This window comes from Aotus nancymaae, unplaced genomic scaffold, assembly GCF_030222135.1.
Source record: "Aotus nancymaae isolate 86718 unplaced genomic scaffold, 86718_ANA_hifiasm-v0.15.2.pri h1tg000019l, whole genome shotgun sequence".
NCBI lineage: Eukaryota > Metazoa > Chordata > Mammalia > Primates > Aotidae > Aotus > Aotus nancymaae.
The window spans coordinates 35,179,757-35,197,474 of NW_026988431.1; the positions used below are offsets into that span (position 1 = coordinate 35,179,757).

The 17,718-nt window shown below is 45.1% G+C and overlaps 1 protein-coding gene across 1 annotated transcript in view; it reads left to right on the forward strand.

The window, feature by feature from the left end:
• The window catches only part of CLSTN2 (calsyntenin 2), a 645,554-nt gene that overhangs the window by 494,986 nt on the left and 132,850 nt on the right, over positions 1 to 17,718 (forward strand). The window contains exon 5 of the mRNA XM_021666625.2: positions 2,500 to 2,649. Within this exon, the coding sequence (XP_021522300.2) occupies positions 2,500 to 2,649 (150 nt within the window). The remainder of the gene's footprint in view (positions 1 to 2,499; positions 2,650 to 17,718) is intronic.

The following is a 17,718-nucleotide window of genomic DNA, read 5'->3' on the forward strand; positions in this document are numbered from 1 at the left end:
CAGACCTGGGCCGGCTCTCAGAACTGAGAGGGAAACAGTAATTGGGGAGAAATAAAAGGGATTCTGAACACCAGCCACTAACCTAGAAACACATCAAACACACTTTTATTCAGACATTTTTGACTGAATATATTTTATATTAAGTCAAACTATTTATATTGTTAACTAAATTCTATCTCAAATTGGCAGATGCAGTTGCATTTTTAGAAATAGTCCAGAGAAGGGCCGGGCGCGGTGGCGCACACCTGTAATCCCAGCACTTTGGGAGGCCAAGCGGGGCGGATCACGAGGTCAGGAAATCGAGACCATCCTACCAGCATGGTGAAACCCCGTCTCTACTAAAAATACAGAAATTAGCTGGGCGTGGTGGTACACGTCTGTAACCCCAGCTACTCGGGAGGCTGAGGCAGGAGAATTGCTTGAACCAGGGAGGCAGAGGTTGCAGTGAGCCGAGATCACGCCACTGTGCTCCAGCCTGGCTACAGAGTGAGACTCTGTCTCAGAAAAAGAAAAAAAAGAAGTAGTCCAGAGAAGATAGCAGAGTAGATTATTCTAATTCTTGATCCAGTGTCTTGGGCAACTTCGTATTCCCTCGTGGACATCAGTCAGCGTCTGCCCCTCCCACTTCCCATTCCCTGCTCCTCCCACTTTCACATAGATTCACACGTGCAGCACCTGCTCATGGCCTGGTACTAATACTGTTTCACTAATATTGGGTAATTGGTGGACCCTTTTTAAAAAAATTATATTTAAAGCATTATTGGACTTTCCTAATTTTCTAAGCTTTCTTGTTTTACACCATGTTCTCTCAATTTGTATAAACAATACACAGCAGTTAGAACGGAAAAGAAAGCTCGTTGAGGTAATTTTCCTTTAGTTTTGATGAAATATAAAAATATACCTGAGTCAGGCCTGGTGCAGTGGCTCACACCTGTAATCCCAGCACTTTGGGAGGCTGAGGCAGGTGGATCACCTGAGATCAGGAGTTCGAGACCAGCCTGGCCAACATGATAAAACCCTATCTCTACAAAAGCACAAGAATTAGCCAGGCGTAGTGGCATATGCCTGTAGTCCCAGCTACTTGGGAGGCTGAGGCAGGAGAATCACTTGAACTCAGGAAGTGGAAGATTGCAGTGAGCCAAGATTATGCCACTGAACTAGAGCCTCAAAGACAGAGCAAGACTCTCTCTGTGTGTGTGTATGTGTGTATGAGTCAGCCATTCCCTGTTTATTTTGTTGATTTTTTTTTTTTTAAGACAGAGTAGTCTCGCTCTGTTGCCAGGCTGGAGTGCAGTGGTGCGATCTTGGCTCACTTTTTTTTTTCCAGACAGAATCTTGCTCTGTCACTCAGGCTGGAGTAGTGTTGTAATCTCTGCTTACTATAACCTCTGCCTCCCAGGTTCAAACAATTCTTGTTCCTCAGCCTCCTGAGTAGCTGGGACTACAGATGTGCACCACCACCTGTTGCTAATTTTTGAGAGATGGGGTTTTACCATGTTGGCCAGGCTGGTCTCAAACTCCTGTCCTCAAGCCATTAGCCTACCTCAGCTTTCCAAAGTGCTGGTATTACAGATGTGAGCCACTGCACCTGGCCTATTTTGTTGATTTGTTTTTTAATTTCAACTTTTAAAGTTTCTGGTAAAAGGTGATAACATTTGAATTCTAATTTGCTGTCGACTCTGCTGCCAAGAAAAAAGTAGGAGTGAAATCATTCTCAGCAAAATACTTTAATCTCTTATAATTAAAAGCTTAAAAGTATTAAATGCACTTTAGGTCATTATTAGTTCTTTGAAACTAAAATTGTATTTCAGAAAAAATAATTAAAATTTTGCTCATTAATTACCAAATATTTATTTCAGAATCATAATATCAAACCCACAAGAACACACAAATGACTCAGAAAAAAATTACTTGGTCTCTTTTAGAAAAGAAAATATCTTCTTCAGGGCAAGGAATCTGTTATTCTGTGTAGCTTTCAGAAGGGAGATCACATGTTTTCTTATTGATTTTACTTCCTATTTGGGAGCAGACTAATGTGAGATGAGGCAGTGAACATTCCTGGCGACAAGCCCAGATGTTAAAAAATACGTGTCAGGACATTTTCTGAATTCCATCTTTTTTCCAAAGATATCCTTGCAGACAAGTGGTCTTTGCCCTACACCAGGGACACAATCACACGGCTGTACTTTAAGAGGAAGTTTTCTGGCAGCCCATTACTTGTAAACACAAGCCAGTTGGATGGCAGGTGTGTGCTCGAAATTCCCTGGCAGTCCTATTACACCGCTAGGTGGCTTCAGCCAGTGGTTCCCAGAAATTTGCCACCAGAACATAAGCAGGCTACAAGTGGAGCCATGCTCCTGTTTGCCCTTGTTTTTACAAACAGTTATGGAAAAGGGTCACTTTCTTTTTGTGAAGGTGGGTGGAGTGGAGAAGGAATTTGGAAGAAGGACACTGTGGTTAGATTGACCTGAAATGATTTTGAACATCCCTGTTCCTCAGGCAACATCAGGAATACCGAGAAGCTGAGCTATGACAAACAACACCAGTATGAGATCCTGGTGACCGCCTATGACTGTGGACAGAAGCCCGCCGCTCAGGACACCCTGGTGCAGGTGGACGTGAAGCCAGTTTGCAAGCCCGGCTGGCAAGGTAGGCCTGTTTTATCAGTGCTGTGTGAAGGCAGCATGGTGTGGTGTACAGAAGGTGCTATACATGTCCTCAAATCATCACAACACATAACTTTTATATATATGTATTTTATTGTACTTTGGGTTCTAGGGTACATGTGCAGAACATGCAGGATCGTTGCATAGGTACATACATGACAAGGTGGTTTGCTGCCTCCATCCCCCCATCACCTATATCTGGCATTTCTCCCCAAGTTATCCCTCCCCAACCTCCCCACCCACCTCTGTCCCTCCCCTGTTTCCCCCAACAGACCCCAGTGTGTGATGCTCCCCTCCCTGTGTCCATATGTTCTCATTGTTCGTCACCCGCCTGTGAGTGAGAACATGTGGTGTTTGTTTTTCTGTTCTTGCGTCAGTTTGCTGAGAATGCTGGTTTCTAGGTTCATCCATGTCCCTACAAAGGACGCTAACTCATCGTTTTTGATGGCTGCATAGTATTCCATGGTGTATATGTGCCATATTTCTCTTGTCCAGTCTATCATCGATGGGCATTTGGGTTGGTTCCAGGTCTTTGCTATTGTAAACAGTGCCGCAACGAACATACATGTCCTACACATAACTTTTTTAAGTACACTCACTTTGCCGTGAGAAATAGAGTGGCTTGCTTATTCTCACAACTCTTAGGTGATATATTATCCCCATTTTTCAGCTGAGAATGTCAGAGACATCTCCTCTAACCTCATGTACGCAGTTTGTCCAGTGCTCCCTTTTTTCAAATCTCATGACATCTTTGATCGATAGTAATTATCTCACAGCATGTAGGAGAAATTGCCAGCAAGCCTGTTCACTTTACCCTAGGGTGCTGGGTCTAGCTGATGCATTTCAAGTTTTGCATCACTGATCAACACCTGGGGAAAGTCATCATGTTCTTTGTGCTCACACGGAGTGCACACAGGCAGAAGTGGGAGACCCAGAATCCAGCCTCTGGATTAGGGAGTATATGAAATGTTGACTCTGGGAATGAAGAAGCAATGGCTTTGGATGGAGGTTGATTTTTGCATCAGTTTAGATCTTTTGGAATTCAAAGAAAAGTAAATGCTTAGGTCACCCTTAGATAGTAGGGTTTACCACTGAACTGAGAGCAAGTACGGAAGGTGAGGACAGCTGATAGATGGACCTTACAAAGAGTTGACTGATTTGTGGAATAATAATAGCTCTAGTGGTGATGCCAATAGATCTGGTGGCTGAGCAGGGATGCTAGAGTTATCTCTGCACCACTGTTTTGGTTGCCTGATGATTCCCTGCCTCTACTTCATGTTTGAAGATGCTGCAGGCTATTGCTTACTCGTAACTCATAAAGTGTTTCATTTCTGTGTACTGCCTTCTCTTAGTGTGTCTTTAAGCTTCTGCCTCCCCGTTATTTTCTCTTTCTTTCTCTCTCTCTGTCTGGTATCTTTAATTCTTAAATTCCCTAGAGAGTCTGTGTTAGTCACTCACATCCCTGTTGTGAAGACTGATGCCGGACCACCCTATACATCCCTGGTCACTCTTTGAATGACTACCTTTTAGTCAGTTATTCTTTTCTAATTCAATTCATCAGGGTCAGATTGGCAGCACCTCATGGTACAAAGTAAGGCTGTGTCTGAGAAACTACCTGGCATCACTCCCCTCAGAAGGCAGTTCTCAAAGCGCTCCTCCCTTGCGCAACTTGATCTCCCTTAAATTTAAAACTGAAAAGATCGGAAGGGGTAATTTAACCCGCCTCTGGAGAGAGCCAGAGTGGTTTGCCTTTGAACGAAGTAGAAAAGATGAAATGCTCAGTAGAGGAACCACAGGTAAGGCACATGAGAGTTAAAGAACAAAGCAGAGTCATCTTTGTGTCAGTCTGTTTAGGATCAAGGAAGAGACATAGAAAGAAGGACAAGCCAGAGTGGGAAACTTTGTTTTCCCAACCTCAGGGAGCCTGCGTATAATTCACTGGACCCGAGAATGCTGCAGACAGAATTCTGTCTTGTTCACCACTGAATTTCTCAAGCTTAGCACAGTGTCCAGTGCCAATTGTGGGTGCTCCAGAAATAGTCATTGAATGAATGAATGAATGAACAAATTAATGAATAAATGAAACGTTATCTGAGTAAAGAAGAACTCGCCTTGTTTTTAACTCAAGGCAATTAGCTCCAATGAAGGTGTGGCCTTTGAAAAGAAAACCTGGAAAAAATATATAAACTCTCTATGCATGGAATATGTTCACAATGAGAATTTAAGAGGGAAAAGCAAAGCTCACAGCTGTGTCGGGAGAACAGTCCCAGTGCTTCTTTGACTTTGACAAATGAGGCTCCTATAGATTTGTGATTACATTTTTATTCCTATATTTAAATGTCATTTCCTAACACAATTTGTGCTTACTAAATGCATGCAAGGGAAAACCTGGTCACAACGTTTAACTCTACGTGTGAAGAATGCATTGAGCACCACGCGATAGTGCACAGCGCTGTTTGCAGCTCCAGACACTGAATTGCTGCAGGGCAGAGCTGGTGCCCATTTGCTGTTTTGTCTCCAGTGCCCAGCACAGAACCAGACATGATGCAGGCACTTAGCAAGTGTTTAACAATGGAGGAATGGTCAGCAAAACTTTGGTTAAAGAAAAAATGTATCTTTGTGGAACAAAGGAAAGAAGGAAGAGGCAATTCTCTACATCCACTAATAGTGTCGGGCAAAGTGATTTAAACACATGTAATATCAGAATCAACTACTTCATGGTTGCTTCCCTGCCTTAGCTGCCAACCTGTGGTGGCAGAAGCCGGCAATGGGTTCTTCATCCTTACACTTCTCCCTCCCGCTTACCCCTTGCAATTCCTTTCTTCCTAAAGTGAAATGACTTAGAACAGGTACAAGAATTCAAACTGCCAAACTGTGTTTGGCATCCAGAGCCGGAGTCTGGGATGTCCTCTCTCTCAGTCACTGCCCCAGTAGGCTTCCAGATCATAGACAGGCCCTCCAGGCTCTCTGATATGTATAACAGGTCACAGTGCCTTTCTACATTCCTGTTCCAGCCCCCAGTCCTGGAGGGGAACCTCCTGGCCTCCTCCCAGCCTACTAGTCCACTTCATTCCTCCACTTGGATAACCCTCAACTCTTACTCATTCATCTGGGGGCCTATTCTCTCTTATACGCCTGGTCAGGGCTGCAGCCTCTTAGGTGGAAGTACACCTTTCTCCAGGGACGAACTGACCACAGCTGGTCTGAGTTGTGTGTCTCTTGTCCTGCCCCTTCTCCCAGCTGTGTGGAGCAAACTGGAATGAACCATGTTTTACTGGCATGCTTGCTACTTGCAGATGATTCAGACTGCCCCTTACTGTGAAAGCGCTCATCAGGTGCCTTGGAGAAAAGAGTTGGCTTTTCTTGGAGCTGGTGTAGGGTTGCACTTTGTAAATAGACAAGGAACACAGAGAGGGGAGGACATTCAGGGGACCAATGAAGAAACAAGGAGAGTAGTCTGGCTTGCATAAACAGCTGTGCCTGGAGAGATGTGGAAAGCAAGATTAGAGAGGCCTGTGGTAGGGGAGCGTGGGTGGCTGAGGTTTTGAGGTCAGGGTGAGGAGCTGCAGTGAGCCTCAATTCCCTCAGATCCAGCTGAGAAGGGGCTGTGTGCATTCGCCAGACATAATTCTACTTTATTCTCTGGGAGAACAGAGGCCCCTCCCAAACCAACTTCTCACAAGCAACTGGAGTAACCAAGCAAATACACTTTGGCAGTTTGAATTCTGGTACCTGTTCTAAACCATTTCCTTTCAGGCAGGAGGGGATTGCAGCACAGTGAATGCAATCCATTACACGCAAGGGCTCCCGCTTCCCCCGAGCACTCTCAATCAGCATGTCACCCAGTCCTTGCTGCAGCCAGCTTCTTCCAGGGAGCTTTCTCAGAGCAAGGGACCCTGCCCACAGCTGGAGCCTTTCCTTCCTTCTCAGGGCATCTCAGACCCCAGCTCTTTTGCCGCCTGCCTTTCAGACCTTGGCTAAAGCATTATCTACCATGGCTATGGTTTTCTAATTCGTGTATTTTTTCTGTGGGTTGGTCTTCTCAAAAGGATATAGGCTTCCTTAGGGCAGAACCACACTTCTTGCAGCCCATGGCACTGAACTTTCCATCCGTCACCTAAGCATGAACTAAAAGTGTGTTTGCTAGCATCACTTACCAATCGGCAGGGTGGGGCTTATTTAGGATTCAGCTTGCAGCAAGGGGAGGAAGGAAGGCTTTGCCTCCAGAAAACAAGCCCAGGATGCCAGGCACATACACCTTGCTCTTCTTATGTGAGCTTTGTCTTCTCTGCTGTATTCTGAGGTTGTAATTCTGAATAGGTGATAATGGTCAGCTCACTCTGTAGTGAGGTGGAACTTTGCTGAAGGGAACACTCCCATTCTCACTTGGCAGGGAAGAGGATGGCTCAAAGCATAAGCCAGACCTGTGTGAGTGGAAGGGAGAACTACTTCTCTTTGTTTGGTCCTGAGCTTTGAGAACTCACTGTGTGCTTAGAGGCACCTCTAGTTTTCAGGGATGAAAACTTCTATTAGGAACTAGGAAAGTGATGCACCTGTAGCAGGTCACCCAAAGACAGGCTTGCATCCTGCCTCTCATGCCAAGTGTTTGAATTTGCAGCCTTTCTTTTTCATTTAATTTTAAGTTCCGGGATACATGTGCAGGACATGCAGGTTTATTGCATAGGTAAATGTGTGCCATGGTGGTTTGCTGCACCTATCAACCCATCACCCAGGTATTAAGCCCACATGCATTAGCTGTTTATCCTGATGCTCTCCCTCCTCCCACACCCCTGACAGGCCCCAGTGTGTAGTGTTCCCCTCCCAGCGTCCATGTTCTCACTGTTCATCTCCCACTTATAAGTGAGAACATACTGTGTTTGGTTTTCTGTTCCTGTATTAGTTTGCTGAGGATAATAGCTTCCAGCTCCATCCAGGTCCCTGCACAGGACATGATCTTGTTCCTTTTTTTGGGTGCATAGTATTCCATGGTGTGTGTATATATATATGAACTACATTTTCTTTAAGGGATTAGGTTTTAACATATGAATTTGGAGAGGACACAAACATTTCACTCTATAGCACTGACTGTCTATCTTAAGGGAGTAAGAAAGAAATGACCTACAAAAGCTATCTTCAAAGGCTTTAAGGGCAGGGTCTTAGCAGAGTAGTTAGGATGGGAAGGAGAGGTTTTAAATGCTGTCCTCATAGTAAGGACCTGTGGTTACCTAAGCAGTTCACAGGACGTTATATGCGGCCTAGCAAGAAAGAATGAGTAAGGAGTCATCTGTGGAACCGGATAGCCTGTTTGAGTTCTAAGAGTATTATTTTTACTTTTACTATGTATTGTTTTATAGCCTATTTTCTACCTTTAGCAGATGAGCTATTGTCTACAAAGCATCATTTAAAGAAGGAACAGGGCTAGGCATGGTGGCTCACACCTATAATCCCAGCACTTTGGGAGGCCGAGGCAAGTAGATCACTTGAGGCCATGAGTTTGAAACTAGCCTGGCCAACATTGTGAAGCCCCGTCTCTACTAAAAATACAAAAAATTAACTGGGCGTGGTGGTGCCTGCCTGAGATCCCAGCTACTTGGGAGGCTGAGGCAGGAGAATCCCTTGAACCTGGGAGGTGGAGGTTGCAGTAAGCTGGTATTGCACCACTGCGCTCCTGCCTGGGTAACAGAGTGAGACACTGTCTCAAAAAATATATATAAGTAAATTAAAAAATGAAAGGGAACATGTTTGAGAAATAGCAGCTAGACTTAGTGGACCCTGGTAGACAGATTGGATAAAAAAGCGAAGGATGGGTCTTCCTGTCCCTTTTGGCACATGGACCCCCAGATGGATTATGGTGCCAGTCGCTGAGGTGGCGACATGGAAGGAGAAGGAGTTACGTGCAGCAGCTAAAGAGTTAATTTTAGATAAAAGATCAATGTGAGGTGCCAGAGACGTCTAGTGTGCAGTGGGATTGTCACATCTGATGCTTAGGAGAAAGGTATGTGCTAGAGATGGAGACTTGAGTCGCCTGGATATATGTGCTTGATAGTGGAGGACTTGGGTATAGATCTCATTACACAGAGTAAGAAGAGGGCTACAAGATACTCCCAGAGATAGAGAATCCTTTAAACGGCTCCTAGAGAGCCTTGTGGGGATCCCAGCTGCATACCTCTCAAGTTGAGTGTTTCTAAGCTTTCTCTATTTTCTTTTAATTTTTTTATTTTCATAGGTTTTGGGGGAATGGGTGGTATTTGTTTACGTGAGTAAGTTCTTTAGTGGTGGTTTGTGAGATTTTGGTGCACCCATCACCCGATCATTATACGCTGAACCCAATTCAGTCTTCTGTTTCCCTCTTGCTGACTGAAGGAAATTACCCAAGCCAGGGCCTGTGTGTGCTGTGATGACCTGGAGAGGGATCCGTGTCCCTTTGTGGGCCAGAGCTCTGCAGGGGATGTGGTGCCCTTGGAGGGTGGCAGTCACAGCAGTGGGCCCTACTGGAGGTTGAGCTGAGCCCCATGTCCCTGCTGAACCCTCCTTGCAGGAGCCCAGGCCTGTCCTTTAGAGGAGTGCTTGTAATCCAGTTGCTAGTTTGGGGTTTGTGTTTGTTTGGGCCCTTGTTTGTGCTTTCCTTTATTGTTCTTTTTAATCCCTCGGCCCATTTTTTTCTATGTTTCAAGCCAAAAAGATTGTCTTCCACAACACTTACTTGAAAGATCTTCCCTTTTATTGTTGCAAGTCAGATTTTCTATTTATTATTTGTTCCTGCTAAAATGAACCCAAAGTTCGGTATTTCACTATCCCTTTATGCAAAATTATTTCCCTTTAAAGAGAGCCACTAGAGACTTTCCTCTTGGGCTTCCACTATTTTCCCCCAGATATGTTACTGACCAGAAATCCAGCTTTTCTAGGTCTGAGGCTCCCCAGACGGAAGAATCAGCTCACCAGCCCCCAAGGAGCCCATCTTTGTCTGCCTGCCTAATCCCTGAGTGTGATCCCATGGCAGCTAATTACACCTTGCTCAGCAGCAATTCACACAACATCACCAGTTGTGAGAGTTTCTCCCACATGCCCTGTTCCTTTTACCTTCCCAATAAGATGTCCTATTTAAAAGAAAAAGAAAGAGACATGCGGCCACATAATTGAACTATTTCTTCTCTGTTGTTTGGGTTTCGAATAATTCTCCAGTTGCATCAAATCGTCTGCAGCGATTCTTTCACCATCCCACAAACAGGTCCTTCATTAGGAAGGAAGGGTGGTATCTTTTGGAAAAGGGCTTCTCAAACTCAAAGATGCACATGAGTCAGTGGGTGGGGCGGGGGATCTGGGTAAAATGCAGATCCTGATTTAATAAGTCTGGGGTAGTAGATCTGGCTGCTTTCATCAACTTCACTTTGACTAAGGCCATGCAGAAAATATGTACCAGACGCCTTGAGTGTGTCTAACACTTTTGTGTTGAAAAGACAGCAGCAGAAAGATAGCATCTAATCAGCATTAAATTAGCAGCAACTAATCTAATGCTGGTTAGATTCGTTGCTGTTAGTTATTGGCATTGTGAGAGACACTGAAATTGAATGCATATTACATGGTGGGAAATATTTTTGGAGTGAATTAGTTAACCCTTTAGTGAAGGCCTACTGTGTAATAAAGACTGAGGATATGGGTAGGGTCTACCAGGACTCCTAGTATAGAAGGAGATGATAGAAATGCTAGGATAAAAGCTGCACTGGAGAGACTGCGGGAAGACCAAGGGGACACTTAACCTTGCACCAGGCAAGAGATCTGGGGAGATGTTCCTGGAGCAAATCCAGAAAAATACCAGGCTTTAGCACAGAGAGGAGGGGATATTCCAGACTAGAAAACAGGTGTCAGGTGGGCAGGAGCACAGGATGGCTGTGGCAGGGGGAGAAGACTGGACTGGCCAACCGAGGACCAGGTCATGGAGGGAGGGCCTCCTCCTGCATCATCCTGAGGGCAGGGGAGCCCCAGAGACCTTCCTGGCTCCATGTGGTTATGAGTATCTTAGGGAAGAAGGACTCCTCAGCAAACCACATAGATGGTGACTGGAATGCAGAGACTCAGGAGAGGGAGACCAGCAGAAAAGAATGGTTATTTTTGAGTGCACTTTCAAGTGGAGCACTTCCCAAAAAGTATCTAAAAATCATATATTTATTCCAAAATCAAGTTAAAGTGAGCATCTAGGTTAGATTTACAGGCAAATCTCATGAGATCCCATAGGCAAAGGAACAAAGGTGGCAGTTAGGCATGTCTGGGGCTGAAGAGGCCCTCGCTAAAGCTTTTCAAGTGTATGTCCCAGTTCCCTCTGCAGCTGTCACCTGCTGCCACCCTCCCAAGGAGAAGAACACCCAGGCTCCAGGGGTCAGCTGGTCACCTCGCCCCTTCCAAAAGTCAGATGGGTTATTAATCAAATAAACCGAAGATCTGGCTTACATTTTACAACATGAAAGGCATAGATTTCAAATCAGAGGGTGATCATCCCAAGAAGCTACCCAGATTTGCTTAGGAAAGTTGGCTCAGGGCATTGCCAGAAAGACAGAGTCAAGGAAGATTCTTGCCCTCCGTTCTCTCTTTTGCTGTCGTGCCAGGGTATCTGAGGATCCACCATTGCAGTCCCACTCTTTTATTTTAATAGACAATCCCCCCTGAAAATGAAAATACCTCCTGCAGGAATCATGTGTTGAGCCAGGAGTCGGCAAAGTGTAGCCTACAGGCCAAGTCTGGTTGACCGTCTGTTTTTGTACAACTGTGAACCAAGAGATGGTGTTTACATTTTAAGTGGTTGAAAAAAGAAAAAAAGATATTTCATAGAACATGAAAATTATATGAAATTTTATTCTTAATGCACATAGATGAAGATTCACAGGAACACGGCCAAACTCAATAGTTAGCATAGTGCCTGTGACTACCCTGTAACAGCAGAGCCGAGTCATTTCAACAGATTATGTGGCCCTCAAGGCCTAAATATTTACTATTCCCTTTTTTACAGAAAAGCTTTTCTGACTCCTGTATGAAGCTCTTGTCGTCCTTTGATGCCTTAGCAGGGAGTGGTTGATTAGATGCATAGCAAAGCCTTGAAAGAATAAGATATCAAATGGACATATTTAGACAGAGGCAAAGACGTATAAAAGTCCAAAGCAAAGTTCACTGCACGAAGGGCAGGAACATCCTGTGGAGATAAGCAATTGTAGCCCATTTATTAGATAAGGAGAGCTTAGACTGATTTGCCTAAAATCTCACAGCAGTAAATGGTGAGCATGTAATTCAAATTCATATCAGCCTATTCCAAAGGGCATCTTACTGTGTCAGGAGTATGAAAGAGGATAGAAAAAGGGGGTGGAGAATTTCCAAAGGCGGGTGTTAAGAGCTTTGCAAAAGGGTGTCTCAGAAAACACTTTAGAACGGAAACACAGCCTGTATGTCCTCAAGCAACGTATTTAACTTTTCAGTTACCTTATCTATAAGATGGTGATGAGACTTACCTGGAAAAGGTAGCTGGAGTTCAATGGATCAATGTGTACACAGCACCTAAGAGGCGCCACGGTTCTCCTTTCCTTGATTGAACCAGGTCTAGGGAACCGTCGCCTTGAAATTACAACTCATTCAAAAATAAACCCAGGCTTGAAGACCGTCCATCTTTCAGATACTATTTGCCTGAAACTAAAATTGCCTCTGATTATCTCATGGGCCAGAGAAGAACAAAGTGGCCCTGAGACTTGGGTGTCAAGCTTCAACCCAAAGATGCCAGACCCAAGTGTGACTCCTTACACCAGGGCAGGAAGACTCTACTGTTTCCTTAAAGAGAATTCAGCATGAAAAATTACCCATACACCCTTCCATTCAGTAGGACAGCACTGACTTTTTGAGCTTCATACCAGAGGGCTCAACTTCTTCCTCCACCCTCACAGTCTCTTTCCTATCTTCTCGAATCTCTCCTCTTTATCAATAACCTCTCTTCTCCCTGTCCCCATTTTTAACTTGCCTCTCCTTCCCCTGCGTTTCATCTACATTCTTCCTCTGGTTCCTTCTGCTCTTTTTCCCTTTTCTAAGCATATTCCCTGAACCCCACACAGGGGTAGATGATGGGGGAATGGGATCAGGTGCAAACCAGTGGAGATGGAGCTGGCATGGAGTAAGAAGGGCTGAACCCAACCCTTAGCTCGGTCATAATCTAGCCACGGGCTTTGCTGACACTGTTTCTCTGGCTGAGCTTTGGTTTCCTAACTGTAAATTAAGAATCATAATCCTTGGCCAAGCTATTTTGTAAGATTGTTAAGACCGAAAGAGATTCTAGTGTAGAAGTGCTTCACAAAATTTAAATCCCTATGTAAATGAACGCTATGATTAAATTGGGAAAAGAGACATCGTCCTGCAAATGAACACACACACACACACACACGAGTACACACATTTAAATCCACAGAATTGAGTAAGGCTGTATGGCTTAAGCATCATGTCCTGGATTTTTGTACTTAAGACTGGGACCAGCTGGGCATGGTAGCTCACACCTGTAATCCCAGGACATTGGGAGGCGAAGGTGGGCGGATCACAAGGTCAGGAGTTTGAGACCAGCCTGACCAATATGGTGAAACCCTGTCTCTACTAAAAATACAAAAATTAGCCAGGCGTGGTGGCGCACGCCTATAATCCCAGCTACTCAGGAGGCTGAGGCAGGACAATCACTTGAACCTCGGAGGTAGAGGTTGCAGTGAGCCTAGATTGCGCCACTGCACTCCAGCCTGGGTGACAGAGTGAAACTTTGTCTCAGAAAAGAAAAAAAGATTGGGATGAAAGGGAGATAGTGGGTTGGGGTAGCAAGTGTACAGTCCTGGGCATCCAGGAATCCAGATTTCAGTCCCAGCTAGGCCCTACCTAACTCACTCTGTAGCCTTGGGAAAGTCACTGCTGTTCAACTTTGGCTTCTCTAAATGTAAGCACCTTTTTTGTGAGGACCAGATGAAAGGCTGACAGTGGAGAGCCTTGCACAGAACCACACAAGGTGGGGCTCAGAGAACAGCAGCGCTTTTTAATTCCCTTTATCTCAATTTTAAAAAATCACAATGGAGTATATTTTCCTCAGATAATTGGAAAAACCATGATTGAGGCCTGAATTCCACTGACTGAAGCAGTGTGACTCCAGGGCAAGTGCTCCGGGGTTTGCAGCTGCTCAGGGGATTGCTCAGATCTGCCCGACAAGCAGCCGAGCTCCTGGCAGAGGGCCTCATTGGGGCAATACTCCATAAATAATGACCTGTTTTGACATCCCTGACTTAGCCGATCATTAAGGTGCAACAAATGGCTCTGGACAGGATGCTGATTTACCTACTCAATGGTATCTTAATGTGCTTAAAGAGCTGCTAGTTGGCTGAGCACAGTGGCTCACACCTGTAATCACAGCACTTTGGGAGGCAGAGGTGGGTGGATTGCCTGAGGTCAGGAGTTCGAGACTAGCCTGACCAACATAGTGAAACCCCGTCTCTACTAAAAATACAAAAAATTAGCAGGGCTTGGTAGCGGGCACCTGTAATCCCAGCTACTTGGGAGACTGAGGCAGGAGAATCACTTGAACCTGGGAGGCGGAGGTTTCAATGAGCCAAGATTGCGCCATTGCACTCCAGCCTGGGCAATAAGAGCGAGACTCTGTCTCAAAAAAAAAAAAAAACAGTTGCTAGTTAAAAGTACCCATGCTTAAGCCTGCTTTGACCTGACTCCCCTGTGGCTAAGCCTGGAGAGAAATGAGACTTGGAGGTGTTCTAGGTCTAATAATCTCAGCCCTGAGGGGAAGGGGGCATAGGCTTCACTCATCCCAAACATTACTCAATAATAATAATAATGGTAATAATAATAATGACCACCGACTGAGCACTTACTCTTTACCAAGCCTTTTCTAAGGGCATTCATTGCAAGCATGTGCTCATTTATTCTTCACTGCACCCTGAAAACTGTTATTTTCCCATTTTACAGATGAGAACACTGAGGTTAATACACTCATTACACAGCTAGTAATATTGAGGCCAGCTTCATCTGTCTGCAGACATAGAGATCCTCCCCAATTTCCTACAATGCATCTCAAAGAAAAGAACAATGCCATCTTTTGAGGCCACTGGAGGAAAGCTACTTTTGAGGAAAGTTGTGAAATTAGAACTCTTCCCCCATGGTAAAAAGAAAATGTGTCATTGGATAGTAAGGCAGCCTTGAGAGAGGACCATGGCTTATGGATGATGGAGGTGGGAGGGGCATCACTCTTGTCACTCAGGCCCACCTCTAGGACCTGTCTTCATTCAGGATAACAAGGTCATTCATCACTCAACTTTAGATGACCTCTCAGGGACCACAGTGGGAAAAGCCTTGCCCAAGGTTATGCTGAGGTGGAACCACAGCTAGAATCAGGTCTCCTCATTCAGAGCCCCATGTGCTACCTCATCTCCCCATGGACCTGGGTCTGCCCCTGAGCTGCACAGTCAGCCTACTCCCTTTTCCACTGACAGCTCTTTGAAATTTCACAGTGGGCTGGAATGTCTCCCTACGGGGAGTCAGCAGAGGATAGAGCTTCAGAGTGCTGGCTCTGAAGCCAGAAAGACCCAGGTTCAAATTCAGTTCCATTTGACTCAAGGACATTGGACAAGTTAGTTAACGTCTCAGAACCCTCAGACGTGGCATCTGCAAAATGAGGTTAATAGCAGTGCCTATCTCAGAGGGTTGTCACAAGGTAGAACTGTCCCTGGCATGTAGGAATGCCTAAATTAATACTGGCAATGAGGAACGTGAAGGCAGAGGAGAGTAAGTAGAAGTGACTGAAGTGCTTCTGGGAGTCTGGCCAGGCTCAGCACTATTTGCTGGCTGTGGGACCTTAGGCAGGTCATTTGATATCTCAGCCTCTTCTCTCCTGCTAATCCCTGCTTCGGATGGATGCCGTGCAGGTTGATAACATGTGTAAGAGGCCCACAAGGTGTCTGCTGAATGGCGGCTTCCTTCCTGCTCTCTGCACAACCCAGTGAAGGGCAGCCCCAGCTAGCCTGGGTACCTGTGCCACCATCTGCACACAAACCATACTTGGATTCTCATAATGAGTGTGACCACAGAAAGTGCCCCTCCTCTTCCTGTCACAGTTGTCCTCCTCTCTAAAGTGGGAAGAACAGTGCCCCCTTCTTTCCATGTCTACCTCCCAGGGATCCTAGTGGAGGGAAGAATTGGATGGAGAACTACGAGCTGGCGGAGGTTGGCCTCAGGAGCTCTGGATTCACCCAGTTAAGCGTGGTGTGACCCATGAAGTACCAACTCAGGAGCTTGGAGCCTTGACCCTACCCTAACCAAGCAAAGGGATAGTTCGGTCCTGGCCCAATCTTTCAAATTTTCCGCTCAACTCAAGAAACTTCCCCCAGGGCCAGTTTGGCACCTGGCCAGTCCCTGGGAACCATGAGCTGGAGTGCTGATGAGGTGAGGGCAGGCAGGTGAGCAGTTCATTCTAATACAGGGCAGTCAGGGCACTGTCAAGCAAAGACCAGGGGCTATGAGAGCAGAGGTAAGGGGTACCTGGCCAGGTACAGTGACCAGGCTTGAGAAAGCTTCCCCGAGAAGGTAGCACCTAGGCTGAGATCTGAAGGATGAATACATTAGCCAGGTGCCTAAGTGGGTGGGGAAGGGGCAGTGATGGGAAGGAGCAGGGAATAGCATCTGCAGGAGAGCTTGCTGCTTAACTGCTGCACCTCAGGGGCATTTACGTCCACTGTTCTACTCCATGTCTCTGGCTGTATGACTGACAGGAGACAGGCACTTGGGTTGCAGAGAAAGGATTTGCAGAAAGGTGAGTGGATGCGGTAGATGGACTAGTGTGTTTCTTTCCCCGTTGGTTTTCTTTTTCTTTTTTATCTTGAATATATTTTTTGTATCTTAAAAAAAAATTTAAATTATTTTTAACACTTCTCTGGGTACATAGTAGGTGTATACATTTATGGGGTTCATGAGATGTTTTGATACGGGCATGCAAACTGAAACGAGCACATCATGGAGAATGGAGTATCCATCCCCCCATAAGTATTTACCCTTTGAGTTTCAGTCAGCCAAATTACATTCTTTATTTTAAAATAGACAATTAAGTTATTATTGACTATAGTCACCTTCTTGTATTGTCAGATAGTAGGTCTTACTCATTCTTTCTATTTTTATATCCATTAACCATCCCCACCTACGCCTACCTTCCCCCTGCCACCCTTCCCAGCCTTTAGTAACCATCCTTCTACTCTCTGTATTCATGAGTTCAATTGATTTGATTTTTAGATCTCACAAATAAGTGAGAATATGCAGTGTTTGTCTTTCTGTGCCTGGCTTATTTCACTTAACAATCTCCACTTCCATCCGTGCCGTTGCAAATCACTGGATCTCATTCTCTTTTAAGGCTGAATAGTACTCCGTTGTGTATATATACTACATTTGCTGTTTCCATTCATCTGTTAATGGACACTTAGGTGACTGCCAAATCTTCGTTATTGTAGACAGTGCTGCAACAAACATAGGCGTGCAGATCTCTCTTCAATACACTGATTTCCTTTCTTTGGGGTGTATACCTAGTAGTGGGATTGCCAGATTATATGGTAGCTGATTTTTTAGTTTGTTGAGGAATCTCCTAATATTCTCCGTAGTAGCCGTATTAATTTACATTCCTACCAACAGTGTGCAAGGGCTCCCTTTCCTCCACATCCTCGCCAGCATTTGTTATTGCCTGTCATTTGGATATGGGCCATTTTAACTAAGGTGCATGGCCTTAGTTAAAATGCATATTTTATCTCATTGCAGTTTTGATTTGCATTTCTCTGATGATCAATGGATGTTGAGCACCTTTTCATATGCCTGTTTGCCATTTGTAGGTCTTTTTTTTTTGAGAAATGTCTATTCAAATATTTTGGCCATTTTTTGATCAAATTACTAAAGTGTTTTCCTGTAGAGTTGTTTGAGCTCCTCGTGTATTCTGACCCCTTCAGTGGCTGCATAATCCCTTGTCAGAGGGGTAGCTCGCAAATGTCTTCTCCCATTCTGTGGGCTG